This window comes from Peromyscus eremicus, chromosome 7 (assembly GCF_949786415.1).
Source record: "Peromyscus eremicus chromosome 7, PerEre_H2_v1, whole genome shotgun sequence".
NCBI classification, from domain to species: domain Eukaryota; kingdom Metazoa; phylum Chordata; class Mammalia; order Rodentia; family Cricetidae; genus Peromyscus; species Peromyscus eremicus.
Genome location: NC_081422.1, coordinates 99750269 through 99764246, shown reverse-complemented (window position 1 = coordinate 99764246; position 13978 = coordinate 99750269). Strand labels below are relative to the sequence as shown.

At 36.7% G+C, this 13978-nt stretch overlaps 1 protein-coding gene across 10 annotated transcripts in view; it reads left to right on the top strand.

Moving 5' to 3' along the window:
- The window catches only part of Atp2c1 (ATPase secretory pathway Ca2+ transporting 1), a 100198-nt gene extending 88079 nt beyond the window's left edge, over positions 1–12119 (top strand). For 8 of the 10 annotated variants that reach the window (XM_059268504.1, XM_059268496.1, XM_059268497.1 and 5 more), the window contains 7 exons: positions 624–790; positions 2475–2543; positions 3904–4020; positions 5668–5815; positions 6244–6339; positions 9129–9270; positions 10755–12119. In XM_059268504.1, the coding sequence (XP_059124487.1) occupies positions 624–790; positions 2475–2543; positions 3904–4020; positions 5668–5815; positions 6244–6339; positions 9129–9270; positions 10755–10885 (870 nt within the window). In that variant the 3' untranslated portion in view covers positions 10886–12119. Of the gene's footprint in view, positions 1–623; positions 791–2474; positions 2544–3903; positions 4021–5667; positions 5816–6179; positions 6340–9128; positions 9271–10754 lie in introns of those variants that run through there. The other 2 variants (XR_009380322.1, XM_059268505.1) reach the window with 2 other exon arrangements.
- The last annotated feature ends 1859 nt before the right edge of the window (positions 12120–13978 follow it).

Below are 13978 nucleotides of genomic sequence, written 5' to 3'. Positions count from 1 at the left end.
ACAAATAAGTGAGCAGTGTGTTGCAAACCAATATCACTTGCATGTCAATGGGCATTAGCAATGTTTCAGCTCCACCTGCTGATATATGATTCATCATTGACTAAAATATTTTTATGAACTATTTGATTGGTGTATAAATCAACTGAAATTGTATCTAACAGTTGATAAGCAGATTTAATTACAGACATTGTATAGTTGAGAGCTTCTGAGTTTTGAGGTTGTTGACATTTTAGGGTGGGTTATTTGTAGCTAGGAGTGATATTTTGGAATGTTTAGTATCATTCTTAGCTCCTTCCCAGTAGATGCCAGTGGCGTCCTACAACTTAAGACAGTCAAAATGTCACCAAATGTTGTTAGATGTTCTCTGGAAAACAAAATACCCCTAGTTACTAACCATTGTATAGTTTACTGTCACGTTTCAGATGTAAAGTTCCCTTGGATGGGAATGCTAGTAACAGTATTTTCTAAGCTTTATTTTATAAAGACATTCATGTATTGAAATTGACTGAAAAATAATTATCTTAATTATGTGAAAATGGTTGATAATATTTACTTATCCCATTATCTGAATAAAAAAAAGTCCGAACAGTTCTCTCTGCTCTACTTTTCTGCCCCCTCTTTAGTCTCTACAGAAGAATGGGTCAGTTGTAGCCATGACAGGAGATGGAGTAAATGATGCAGTTGCTCTGAAGGCTGCAGACATTGGAGTTGCAATGGGCCAGACCGGCACAGATGTTTGCAAAGAGGCTGCAGACATGATCTTGGTGGATGATGATTTCCAAACCATAATGTAAGACATTTGTTTTCCTTTGCTACACGCATCTCACCTTGAGATAATTCAGCTTGAGAAGAATTAGTAGGATTAGGCAGATTAAAACATGATCTTGTTTTGAATAATCTTGTTTTATGTAATTCAAGAGAAAATTATTTGTGTGAATGGAACACATAATAAATGACAAGCCTGTTTGTTTAAGAAATAGTGAGTGCCAGCCACATGCATATTTTTCTGGGCATAGAATGATAGTACAATAGTGACCCTTCTTCCAGAGTCTTTATTTTAGTTAAATTGAGGTTATGGGAGACATGTATGCAGCGTTAAAAGTTAAGTTCACATTCATGAATATTTTCTTACATTAGTAAGTGTTCTTGTTGCTCTTATTACATGATACAGTGTCTTAGCCCTGAATGCCTTTAGTAGTCCATGTTTTTTTCAGTTGATTGAGAGTCCAGTGTAATGCCAGTGGTGGGGGTCCTGTGAATCTCACTTTCCGTAACCCATTGAATGACCTGAGCTTCACTTCTTACAGTGATGAATTCTAATCATGAGTCCTGCCATGCTTTAGTATCCAAATATGGCCTAAAGTGATTCACTTTGGAGCATAGAACTCTGCATTTGCTAACTTTTGGCAAGGAGAGAAGTGTTTTTTTCCCCCATTCTTGAAGTTATCTAAAAATCTTGGAGGATGAAGTTGTTTTAAGAGTTCAACTCTGCCAGGTGGTGGTGGTGGTGGTGGTGGTGGCTCATGCCTTTAATCCCAGCACTTGGGAGGCGGGGCAGGCGGATCTCTGTGAGTTCAAGGCCAGCCTGGGCTACAGAGTGAGTTCCAGGAAAGGTGCAAAGCTACACAGAGAAACCCTGTCTCGGAAAAAAAACAAAAAAAAAGAATTCAACTTTGCCTAGATTGAGCCAAGTGAATGCGAGAATTCCTAAGTAAACTTTTGTAAACCACATCTTTAAATTCTTCACAGGATATTAATCTAAGTGTTAGATAGGAACAGTAAATAAATTACATAATTCTTATATAACTCAGTGCCATTTAATTTTTGACATGCGTTAATTTAACCTACTAAGAAAAATGATCTGTGAAGGCTATCGAATGCCATTGTTCTAGTATCACATATGAGTAGTATTATCTTGTGTGGAGAAGGATAATACTTTTTTTTTAAAGATTTATTTTTAATTATGTTTATGAGTGTACATAATAGTGCAGGTGTCTGTAGAGGCCAGAGGTGGCATTCCCCATCAAGTTGGAGTTAGAGATGGTTGTGAGCTACTTGACGTAGGTGCTGGGAATAGAACTTGGGTGATTTGCAGGAGCAGTATGCCCTCTCAATCACTGAGCCATCTCTTTAGCCCTAGCTCTTTTTTAAGAATAAGAATTTGGGCCTGGCTATGGTGGTGCATACCTTTAATCCCAGCACTTGGGAGGCAGAGGCAGGTGGATCTCTGTGAGTTCAAGGCCAGCCTGGTCTACAGAGTAAGTTCTAGAACAACCAGGGCTATACAGTGAAACTTTATTTCAAAAAACAAAAGCAAAAACAACAACAACAACAACAAAAACAAAAAATTTCATATTTCCTAATCTTACCTAACAATCGATTTTTTTTAAAAAAGTGCTAATTGTTGTTTAGTTGGAAACTTAGTTTCAATGTAGGCATATTTTATGTGATATTTTCTTATTTTTAAATTTCAGGTCTGCAATTGAAGAGGGTAAAGGCATTTATAATAACATTAAAAATTTTGTTAGATTTCAACTGAGCACGTAAGTTTGCAAGAACTTTTGCCCGTGGGTCTCGTGGAGAAATAATCGAGGAGTAAAACTTAAGCAGAATGCCTAGAAACTTCTGACCTACATTCTTGAAAATTGCTTATAATTAGTTTTCTAAAAAGAAAAAAAAGCTTTAATAGCTGTGAACATACTGTTTAGGTCTAGATATTATCCACCATGTAGGGATGATTTAAATTATATAATAGGAGATGTATAAATAATAGGTAGATATTTTGTCATTTTATACTCACCATTTCGTCAAAAGATTGAGAAACAGTATGATGCCATTTTCATATAAGTGACTGGGACCTTGGCATTTGGACGAGATCCTGCAACCAGTTCCCATGAATACTGAAGGATGCTTGCATAAACCTTTGGGATTTATTTACTTGCTTCTGAAATCTAAAAGAGAGGTGTCAAATATCCGTAATGTTTCTTGGTATCTTTTTCTAAAAGTAGAATAGGTTTTCTTTTGTCAAAAAGTTGTTAAATATTTCTGAAGCTGTTTTTTGTAGGTTTTAAAATCTTTCCTCTAGTCTGGGCTTGGTGGCACATGTCTGTAATCCCAGCATTCTAGAAGGCTGAGGCAGGAGAACTTAAGAGGCCTGGTTTGTATTACATAGGGAGAGCCTATGTTAGGGTTAGGAGGTTTTTCTGTTTTTGCTGTTGTTGCCTAAGCAGTTTTTTTAAAAAAATCTTTTGTTAAAATATTTTTAACTTGCCTGACAGATGGCTCTCACTTTTGATTCCAGTACCTGGGAGACTGAGTAGATTGTTATTGGAGCCAGCCCAGTCTATATAGCAGCATCTGGACTGCAGAATCAGACTCACTTTCAAAAAAACACCTCTTAGCTTCTTAACAAAATACTCGTATGAGTGAAGCATAGGTCAGTTGAATTAATAGGATTATTTTAAAATATGTAGAACATGATTTTTTTCTTTTTTGTGTGTAGTAAATGTGTTTGTGGATGTGTCCATATCTGTGTACACATGTATGTGCTTGTATGTAGAGCCCAGATGTTGGCATTGTATATTTTTCTTAGTCATCTCCTACCTTAATTTTTGGTAACTTGTCTCCACTGAACCTGGGCTCACTGATTAGCCAGACTGGCTACCCAGCAAGCTTCTGGGACCTTTCTGTCTTTATGTCCCCAATACTGGGATTACAGGTGTGCACCACTGCCCCTGACTTTTCACTTTGGTCCCAAGGATCTAAACTAGGCACTCATGCTTATTACTCAGAAAGTATTTCACCAACTGAGCTGGTTCCCCAGCCCCAGTAACATGAGGCTTAAGTACTAGTAAAATGTATAAAATTTATTGTGCTAATTTTTAAATGACTCTTTTTCAACAGGAGTATAGCAGCATTAACTTTAATCTCATTGGCTACGTTAATGAACTTTCCTAACCCTCTCAATGCAATGCAGATTTTGTGGATCAATATTATTATGGATGGACCTCCAGCTCAGAGGTAAGTGTCATGAATGAACTGAAAGAAGAAGGCGAGTGTGAAGAAGACCTGTCAAACCTTCCTCATGGACAACTTTTCAGCCACATGCTTCTTATGAATTGTCATGAGTGCATATCATTTATTCTCTTTATTCTCTTTGATTGTCCATTCATTCAGGATAGATCTGATTGTTTACACCGTGTGAGGTGTTAGCTTTTGGGTAAGAACAGAGCAGGGAACAATTGCAGTTCTTTCTTGTCCTTAGGACATAAGCTGAGTTCCAAGAACTGGGTATGATGGAGAAATTTCATGCAGTCAGTTTGAACACATTAACAATAAACTCAGTCACCACTAATGCATTGGTGTTGCACTAAGGGAAGGAATCAAATCCCTCCCTTCCCCGACTCCTCATTATTGTTAGTGTTATTTAACCAAGAGCAAGCCAATACTTAATTCTCTGCTTCCCTTTCCCTGTGTCTTCTGTTTTATGACTGATGACTGAATCTAAGGATCTCTGTCTGCCTGAAGGTTGCCTGTTGGTCTGTGTATCTGTGTCTGTCTGTTGTATCTGTCCCCAGTAAAGGGCTCTTACTGAACAGCACAGAAAGCATCACATGTGGAAGGAATGAGGGGTATTTTACTGCAGTTTTAACTAGAGTCTTACAAGGAATTAAGTCACTGACTCCAACTGACCGAGATAATAAACAAACACCATCAAGGAATATCCTAATGCTTCTTCCAGCACTTACAGATATCCATTTTATAAGGTCACTTTCAGCCTATTTGCTGTTTCCAGCCAATAATTATAACACACATGAAAACACATACATATTACTCTGGGTCAGGGGCATGGAAAAGTACATAACTTAAGATTACAGCTATACATTAGCTCAGACTGTAAAAGTTGATTACATGGACATCCAAGGCAAGGTTGGTTTTGTTACTGTTCTCTTCAATGCAGGTTGCACGTGCTGAGTACATAGTAGGACAGCAGTTGTTAAGTGACCTCACAGTGTATTGTTAATTCTGCTGAGGTCCAGCAAAAGTTCCAGGCTCTTAGTATGTAAGAGATACTTTCATAATTCTGTATCAACACCATCATTCCACGTTTTATGTCTGAATTCTGTTTAAGAACCTTGCTAAAATACATGTTCAAAGATTTCAGTGTCTTTTAGTTTTAGTAGTATGGTGATTGAATGATATCTGTCATGGTCATCCTAGTAAGTCCTCCTAATCAAAGACATCCTTGCATAAAATATATTATTTCCTTGGTAGGTTATGGATTTGAAAAAATCAATTTATATGTAAATGAAATTGGATGTTTCTTTTGAAAATTGCCTATCAATTGCCTGTCATACCATGCCGTAAAGCATTAAGTGTAAGAGTTCAGAAGATGACAAAACCAGTAGTCTTCTTGTAGTCTTCCTCACTTCCCCTTTTCTTCCTCCACTCCCTCCCTTCTTCCTGTTAGTAGTTAGTACTATAGACATATGCCAGCATGTCCAGCAGTGACAGTTTTCAAGTAATCATGGCCAATGTCTTTTTTATGATTCAACAAAAAGTTTTCTAAAGAGCATTTAGTTTTCTAGATAATTGAAGCTAGTTAGATTGTGAAAGTAAGTGTAAACAGCATTTCAAAGTACTTTCTTTGTTCTTTTTGTTTTTAAGCCTTGGAGTAGAGCCAGTGGATAAAGATGTCATTCGCAAACCTCCTCGAAACTGGAAGGACAGCATTTTGACAAAAAATTTGATACTTAAAATACTTGTTTCATCAATAATCATTGTTTGTGGGACTTTATTTGTCTTCTGGCGAGAGGTACGTTCACTGGATAAACTGCTGTTACCATCCAACTGTGTAGTAGGATTCTTAGTTATTTGGTGTATTGTACAGATGGTTGGCAAGTGAAGAGCCTTCTGAGTGAAAAATAAAGGTTAAGGAATATAATCTAAAGTCCTTAAGTGTATAGTAAAGTATCATGTGCATGGAAATATAGGAGAATCAGAAAATAAAGTCCTTGCATAGCTGTGGTAAAATAGTGCCAGTATTTTAATTCCTGGCTCATGAGATTTTTTTTTTTTAAACTTTCATGTAGACTATATTCACTAGTTGGTTTGTAGAAAATTCAGAGAGTTTCAGTGTCATGTTTAGACTGACGCTATTTCATTTTAAAAACATGCAGTGTTTATCCATTTTATCCAGCCACAAGGAGAAAAAAGAGGTCATTTTGTCTTTCCTCTTGGCAGCTTCGAGACAACGTGATAACACCACGAGATACAACAATGACTTTCACTTGCTTTGTGTTTTTTGACATGTTCAATGCACTAAGTTCCAGATCTCAGGTATGCTTAAATGGTCTTACCTAATTCACCTGTTGAGAATGTGTTCATAAGAAGTAGACAGAGATTATGAATATTTTAGCTTTGATTTTGTAGCTATAGATTACAACGCCATACGTCTTTCTGTATAGATGTGCTTATGGTCAACAATAAGGATGGGATGTTTGATCTTAGGGGGATCCCTATCTTTCTTCAATTATTAGCTATAGCTATAGGATAGATTTAGGCTAATGTCTATTTCAGTTGGGTTGTCTGTTGCTGCAACTAAACACCATGACCAAAAAGCAAGTTGGTTAGGAAAGGGTTTATTTGGCTTACACTTCCATATTTTTGTTCATCACTGAAGGAAGTCAGGGCAGGAACTCAAAACAGGGCAGGAACCTGGAGGCAGGAGCTGATTCAGAGGCCAGAACCTGGAGGGAAGCTGTTTACTGGTTTGCTCCCCATGACTTGCTCAGCCTGCTTTCTTATAGAACCCAGGACCACCAGCCCAGGGATGCTACCACCCACAATGGGCTTGGGCCTTCCCCCATTGTTCACTAATTGAGAAAATGCCTTACAGCTGGATCTCATGGAGGCATTTCCTCAACGGAGGCTCCTTCCTCTCTGATGACTCTAGCTTGTGTAAGGTTGAAAAACAAAACCAGCCAGGACAACATCTGAACATAGGACAAACCTCGTGGGGCTGTAAGGATGATTTTAGTCTCATTTTAGAAAGCCTTGTAGTAAGAAGAGTTTGTTCCTCCTCACATCTGAAATTATGTCAAAGTTTAGGATTTTTTTTTTTTTCCTTCCCATGTTGTACATTAAGCTGTGTTTGCATTTTGGTAGAAAATAATGTGCTAGCACCAGAGCCTGGGGTGCTTTCTGAGAGTGTAGTGTCCTTGAAAACCAGTTCCCTTTGCATGGCCTTTCACTGCAGTTTCAAAGCACTTCATACACTCTGCTTTCTCTTTGGCTTCCAAAAGTCTTTTATCCTTTGAAGGCCTTTACCCTTTATGAGTATGAGTCCTTAACGCTATCTGTTAGCATCTGTCATACTAGAGCTTTCCAAGTATAGTGACTTATCACTAGTTCAGACTACTTTTTTTTTTTTTTTAAAGAAACTAGTACTTGTGTTTGTTATATGAAAGGTAGTTTTACTTTTTCCATACACACATAATTAGCTATATTTGTTCGGAAAGGATTTGGGCGTGTCTGCCTTAGTGAATGGTTAGAAAAGATTTCACAAAATATGAATAAAATTTATTAATACTTTGAGGGTACTGTCTTAGTCAGTGTTCTGTTGCTGGGAAGAGACACCATGACCAAGGCAACTCTTAGAAAATGTTTCAGTTGGGGTCCTGCTTACAGTTTCAGACTTAGTCCATTGTTAATCATGACAGAGAGCATGGTGGAAGGCAGGTGTGGTACTGGAGAAGTAGCTGAGGCCATATCCTAATCCACAAGCAGAGGTGGGGTGGGATTGGGGAGGGGGGAGAGGGGAGAGACCATCCCCAGTGACACACTTCTCCCAACAAAGCCACACCTTCTAATCCTTCTCAAGTAGTGCCACTCAGGTGACTGAACATTCAAGTATATGGGCCTATGGGGCCATTCTTATTTAAAGCACCACAGGTACTAATGTATTTTTCTTTTTATGGACTTATTTTTATAATTGATGCTTCTTAATAAGTGCCCTTTTTTCTTTCCTTTTGCTTTTTTTTTTCTTTTTTTTTGAGATGATGGCCTTACGTGTATCTTTTTTATTTGTTTATTTTTGAGTCTTTCATTGAACCTGGAGCTCACAGATTAGTGAGATTGGCTGGCCAGTGAGCCCCTGAGATCTTCCTGTCTCCACCTGCCAGGGCTGGCTGAGATGTAGCCAGCACTGTCACTCCTGGCTTTTCACATTGGTGCTGGGGATCTAAACTCCCCAACCGGCAATTATTTTCCTTTAATTTTAATTACAATATAATTACGTCATTCCCCCCTTTCCATTCCTCCCTGTAGACCCTCCTATGTACCCTTCCTCCAGTCCTTCATATCCTCCCACTCCCTTTCAAATTGGTGTCTTTTTATTGGCTATTATTGTTATGTACATATATGTAAAGATACAGATATGTAAATATAACCTGCTAAATGTAATTTTTTTATTATTTGAGAATTTAATATATTCATATAGTATGTCAAATCTACTTCTTATTCCCTCCTTTCCAGATCCTCCCTTATTGCTTCCTCCCTGCTTCATTTTTTTTTCAAATACTGAGTCTGTTTAGTGTTGCCCTTATACGCATGGCTGTAGGACCATCTTACTTGAGCATGGCTAGTTTCTCAGGGACCATATCTGTGAAGAGAACTTACTGTCTTCCCCCAAGCAGCCATCAAGTTGCCAGTTGCTTTATAGCTAGGGTTGGGACTTGATGAACCCTCTGTTCATGCTGAGGTTTAGCTGGCTGGCTCTTGCAAATGCAGTCAGATCTGCTTGTGAATGCATGCGTGCAGTATCCCTGATATGTGTGCAGCAGTCCTCTCACTATCCAGCAAATGCTGTTTTCCTACAGACATCCACTACTTTTGGTTCTTACAATCTTTTTGCCCTCCCCTATAAACTCTTTCTTGATAAATAAAAGATGGATTAGAATTTATCCTTAGTCTATATGGATTTTACAAAATAATAAAGTTAGGACATTTTGGGGTATTGACATAATAGAATTCAGTGATACTGATTATTCAAAATTGGGCCAAGTATAATCATGGTGTCATTTCTATGACGAGGATGGAATAATTAGAACTCTCTGTTTTGCCAACAGACAAAGTCTGTGTTTGAGATTGGACTCTGCAGCAATAAGATGTTTTGCTATGCAGTTCTTGGATCCATCATGGGACAGTTGCTTGTTATTTACTTCCCTCCACTTCAGAAGGTTTTTCAGACTGAGAGCCTAAGTATACTGGGTAAAGAAATGTTTTCCATGTACAGTAGATAATTGTTGTATTTTCTAATGTGTGTATCATAATAAAAAGCTTTTTTAAAATAGGAAATAGAAAAGTAACTGACTTGACTTGTAACAAAGGTCTTTTATGTTTTTGTTTCAGGACATTCAGAGGAAAACTCATTTTCATTTATTTGACTCTCCCCACTCTTTACATGTTATTGGTTGTTACAAAATCATGTTTGGAGATTTTGAAATACAGCCATTTGCAAAACCTGTTGTAGATTAGTTGTAGTTTATAATATTTTAAAAAATTATGGACATTTCTTTAGTGAAACGAGATAACTATATTTAAGCTCATATAAAATCAAATTGTTCTTAAAACAATCATTTTTAAATAAACTTAGTATTTCAGCATTCTTATTAACACATTCTTATTTCATGAAATCTCAATCTGATCCAGGAGACATTAACTTTTATAATGTTCCTGTGGAAGTTATTATTCTTTCATATGAACTGAGTATATGGTACAGTGCTAGGCGTGGAGCTCCTGGTGATAGGTTTGGCTGGGAAGCCAAGGCCCTTGGTTTTATCTCCAGCACTACAAACAACCACCACCATCAAAATACATCCAAAATTGATGTTCTTAAGTATGTGGAGAATATATTTGAAAATATGTCCTTAATTCTTAGAATTTTTTTAAGTTAATTTGTATATTTATGAATTGAGTTTTATGGTCTCCTATTTTTTTGGTATAACTTTAGTGTTTTTGGTATAAGTTGAAGTTTACCTTAAAATTTGGGCTAGTTTAATTTTAATATTTCAATTCTATATTCGCATTGCTTCCACTTTTTAAGAAGCAGAATTTTAAAAGACAGCTCTGTTTTTTTTAAGCAATAAATAAGAGCAGAGATTGTGTGAATACTATTAAAAGACAGTTTTCTAGGCTCAGAGATGTAACGTCTAAAACTTTCAGTCACTAGAAAGGCACTTTTAGTCAGATGTCTTGTTACTACTTCTTGAAAAATGCTTTGCAAAAGCCTTGATCTATCCAATAGGAAACCTTGATGTTATTAAAAGTTAATCACGGGAGCTTAGGATTCAGGAGAGGTGGTCAGAGAATTTGGGTTCTAGTTCTGACTGCTTTCTCTTAGCTGTGTGACTTTGGGTAAGTTATTTGAGCTTTCCCTTTCATATGCATTTTAAGAGTTTTGTTACTGGTGTGTGTTTGTATTGTGTACAGGCACTTGTGCTCTGTACACATGCAGAGGTCTAGACAACTTTCAGAGTTGCTTTTAACCTTCCATCCTGGGTTCTGGATTGAACTTGGGAAGTCTAGCTTGCCTGGCAAGGCTTTTACTTAGGAGCCACCTTGCTCACCCTCCATTTCAGCACTTTAACTTACGCTACTGATCTTTTCCTTGTGAAGTACTTGTGTATTCTAACATGTAAGCTGCTGCTATGCCTTTCTAGGAATTGTAAAACTCAGTGTCTTTTCTCTTGTAGATCTGTTGTTTCTTTTGGGCCTTACCTCGTCAGTGTGCATTGTGTCTGAAATTATAAAGAAGGTTGAAAGAAGCAGGGAAAAGATCCAGAAGAATGCTAGTTCAACATCATCGTCTTTTCTTGAAGTATGATGCATATTGCATTTTTTTTTAATTTGCAAACTAGGAATTGCAGTCTGAGAATCATTTAGAAGGGCAAGTTCAAGAGGATAATGAAGATTTAAGGACTTTTTAACTTTCCATTGACTAAAAATGAACATTAATGTTAAAGACTTGATTTGAACCTTTAACCTGTTGGTAGTCCCAAATGAAATTATGCAGCTTTGATAACATATTCCTTGATTTCAATTGGCTTTTGCAATTGAGTGGAACTTTATACACATATGGGCAAGTACTGAATTAAAAAACACAAAAGGCAAAACCTGAACCACCTTCTGCACTTAAAGAGTTCTAATGTACAAATACACTGTCTGTCTTAGATGGATATAAATATTTTTTTTATTTTTAAATATTGTACTATTTATGGTGGTGGGGCTTTCTTACTAATACACAAATAAATTTAATCCTTTCAGAGGCATTCTGTTTGGTTTAGAAATTGCCAGGAGTGCCATTTCAGCTCCCGTGTTTCCTTTTCCCTGCAATGTAAGCAGATGGATACCTTGTGCTGCCATTTTTGTATTTCAAGGTTTTTTTGCACAGGATGCGACCACTGTCTGATCACTTTCTTTTCTTTCTTTTTGTGACTGAAAAGCATATACTGCAATCGAAGTAAATGTTCTTCTATGTTAGTGTAAATGGTTGTTTTTTGTAGTTTTGTTTTTCATAGAGGTGTGGGTCTTTGATCTAGCAGAATTAGTTCAGGGCTGTCACTGGTATTACAGTTAGTGTAATTGTAGTTAACGCACAGTCATAGAGTGAAAAACAAGCTGGGTTGGAATTTATAACAGATTATATTAACATGTCTTTGTCTCCTTTTTGATTTAATACAAATATACTTTGTCAATATCATTTTGTCATTCCTTGCTTATAAATCATACACTTCAGCTGAATAATTGACCTTTATTACTGTTTCATATGTATATTTTTAAGCCTATTTCTTAGCGAGTATAGACTATTATACTTCCAGAATAAAAAGTCCCAAATTCAGATAGCATATGAACCAGGGTGGACTTGGGAGATCCTGTGCTGGCCTTGCTCCTCTGAATCTTCTAGGCAGCTGCTTTGGCCTAGATTGCAGCACAACCCTGAGTCTATTCCTTCTCCATTTGTTTGTGCTCTGTCTTCTATTTCATTGGGCATGCTTGGGAAATTGATGGATTTGCTTTGTGTGATACCATCAGTTTTTATAAAAGCTTGACAAAATAAAGGTAAGTGTTAAGTTTTGTATTTCATAAACTGTCAGAATAAACTGTTCCTAAGCTTGTTAATTTTAATATTAATGGTGAATGTTAACACTAATGTGCTGTCATTGATAGGAAATTCTGTTGTTTGAGTCTTTACTACTGAGCATGAGCATAAGGAGCCAGAATGTCTGCACTTTGTTCTTATTCTTTCGGGCTGAACTGTCAAGTGTACATTGTTCTGTCTGATTAGATGGAACGTGAAATCATTGTCTCATCAGCTCTTAGAGGTTTGTTGTCTCATAGCTAAATTTTATAATGGTTTTTACATTCTGTTACAGACTTGAAAAATACGTATTAAGTGCATATTCAGTCTTCTTTGTTTTACATTATAGGTTGAGAATATAACTCATGAAATGAATGTGCCTATCTTCTCACTTGGTTTTTGAACTATAAAAATAAAATGATTTTTTTCATAAGTTCATTAATGACTTCCCAGTTAGTATTGTTAATATTAAATTTATATTTGTATATGCTGAAAGATACAGACATTTTTATAGTTTTGAAAAAAAATTAAATGTGTAATACAGATCCAGATTTCAGTTTTCCAGATTCTATTAGTCCAGATTAGCATAGATCATTTAATTGTGTTAGCATCTAACTTTTAATTTTCACTCCTTCTCCTTGTCCTAGGACTTGTCCCTGGCTGTATCCTCTCTCCCCCGACCCCCATTAAGACTAGTTCTTTAAGTTATTCCCTCCCTTATTAGCTAAGCTTCAAAGCAGAAAAGAGATGACGTTAAAATAATGTTCCAGTTAGGTAGACAACTTTTCAGTGCTAAAAGCTGAGCATACCTGCGCTAGACACTGGGAGATCCCGAGGCGAAGTGACAGTGAAGTTACCTAAGCTAAGGAACCCCTCAGGGTCTGGGACTTTCCCAACAGCGTTAACTACCTTCATGAGGACAAGACATGTTGTTTTCACATTTTATACTCATTCACTGTACATCTGATACCATGGTGATCTCTCTGAAGTGGCCTTAATTTTGGATCTCTCTGATGTAGTACATAAGTAACTTGAGTTTTGTCCACATTTAAAATAGTTTTTCTTTAAATGAATTGGTAGCAACAGTAACTATCCATTTATGAATTAATTGACATTCCACTGCTTTCTGCTTGTTGCCTGGCAATGTGTGTGCAGTTTGTTTGGCTGGAATAACTCATCCAAGAAGTGAGATGAATTGATTACTGTGTCATTCAGCTTTAACTTAGTAACTGAGTATACTAGGAATACAATGGCATTCTTGCCCTTCAGTACTTCTTGGACAGGAAAAGCAGATTAAAAACTGTTAAAAAGCTATTTTATCAACGTTAATAGTGATCTTTATACATTTATTTAAAAAGTATACATTAAAATAAATACAGCACACATTTCACCTTAGCATTTGAAAGTCTTTGAAGTGGCTTTTCAGACTGAGCTCTGTGATCTAAATCTTAGCAAGTGGTGTGTACACTAACATATGAAGATACAAAATATTGATCCCACTTTTCTGTAGCTGAATAAACAGGTTATCCTGATGAGCTTAGTTGGCATTTGATGTGACTGTTGAGTTCAGTTAGACTCTGGTTTGATAGTTTTACTTTGGCTTGGAGTTGTCAGAGTTGGTTCTTGCTGATAATGGATAATGTATTGATTAACAGACATAATTTCCTGTAAACATGGTCGTTGTGTTAGATTTATAAATAAGTATCTAGTCTAGGAAGCTTTTAGTTCTCACACTGGAGGCCAGTGTGAAATCCACCATCTAAAATATTAGTGAGTAAAGGATAAAATGACTTGGTGGGAGGATGGTGCCAAAGAAATTTCCTAGGACTAGTGGCATAT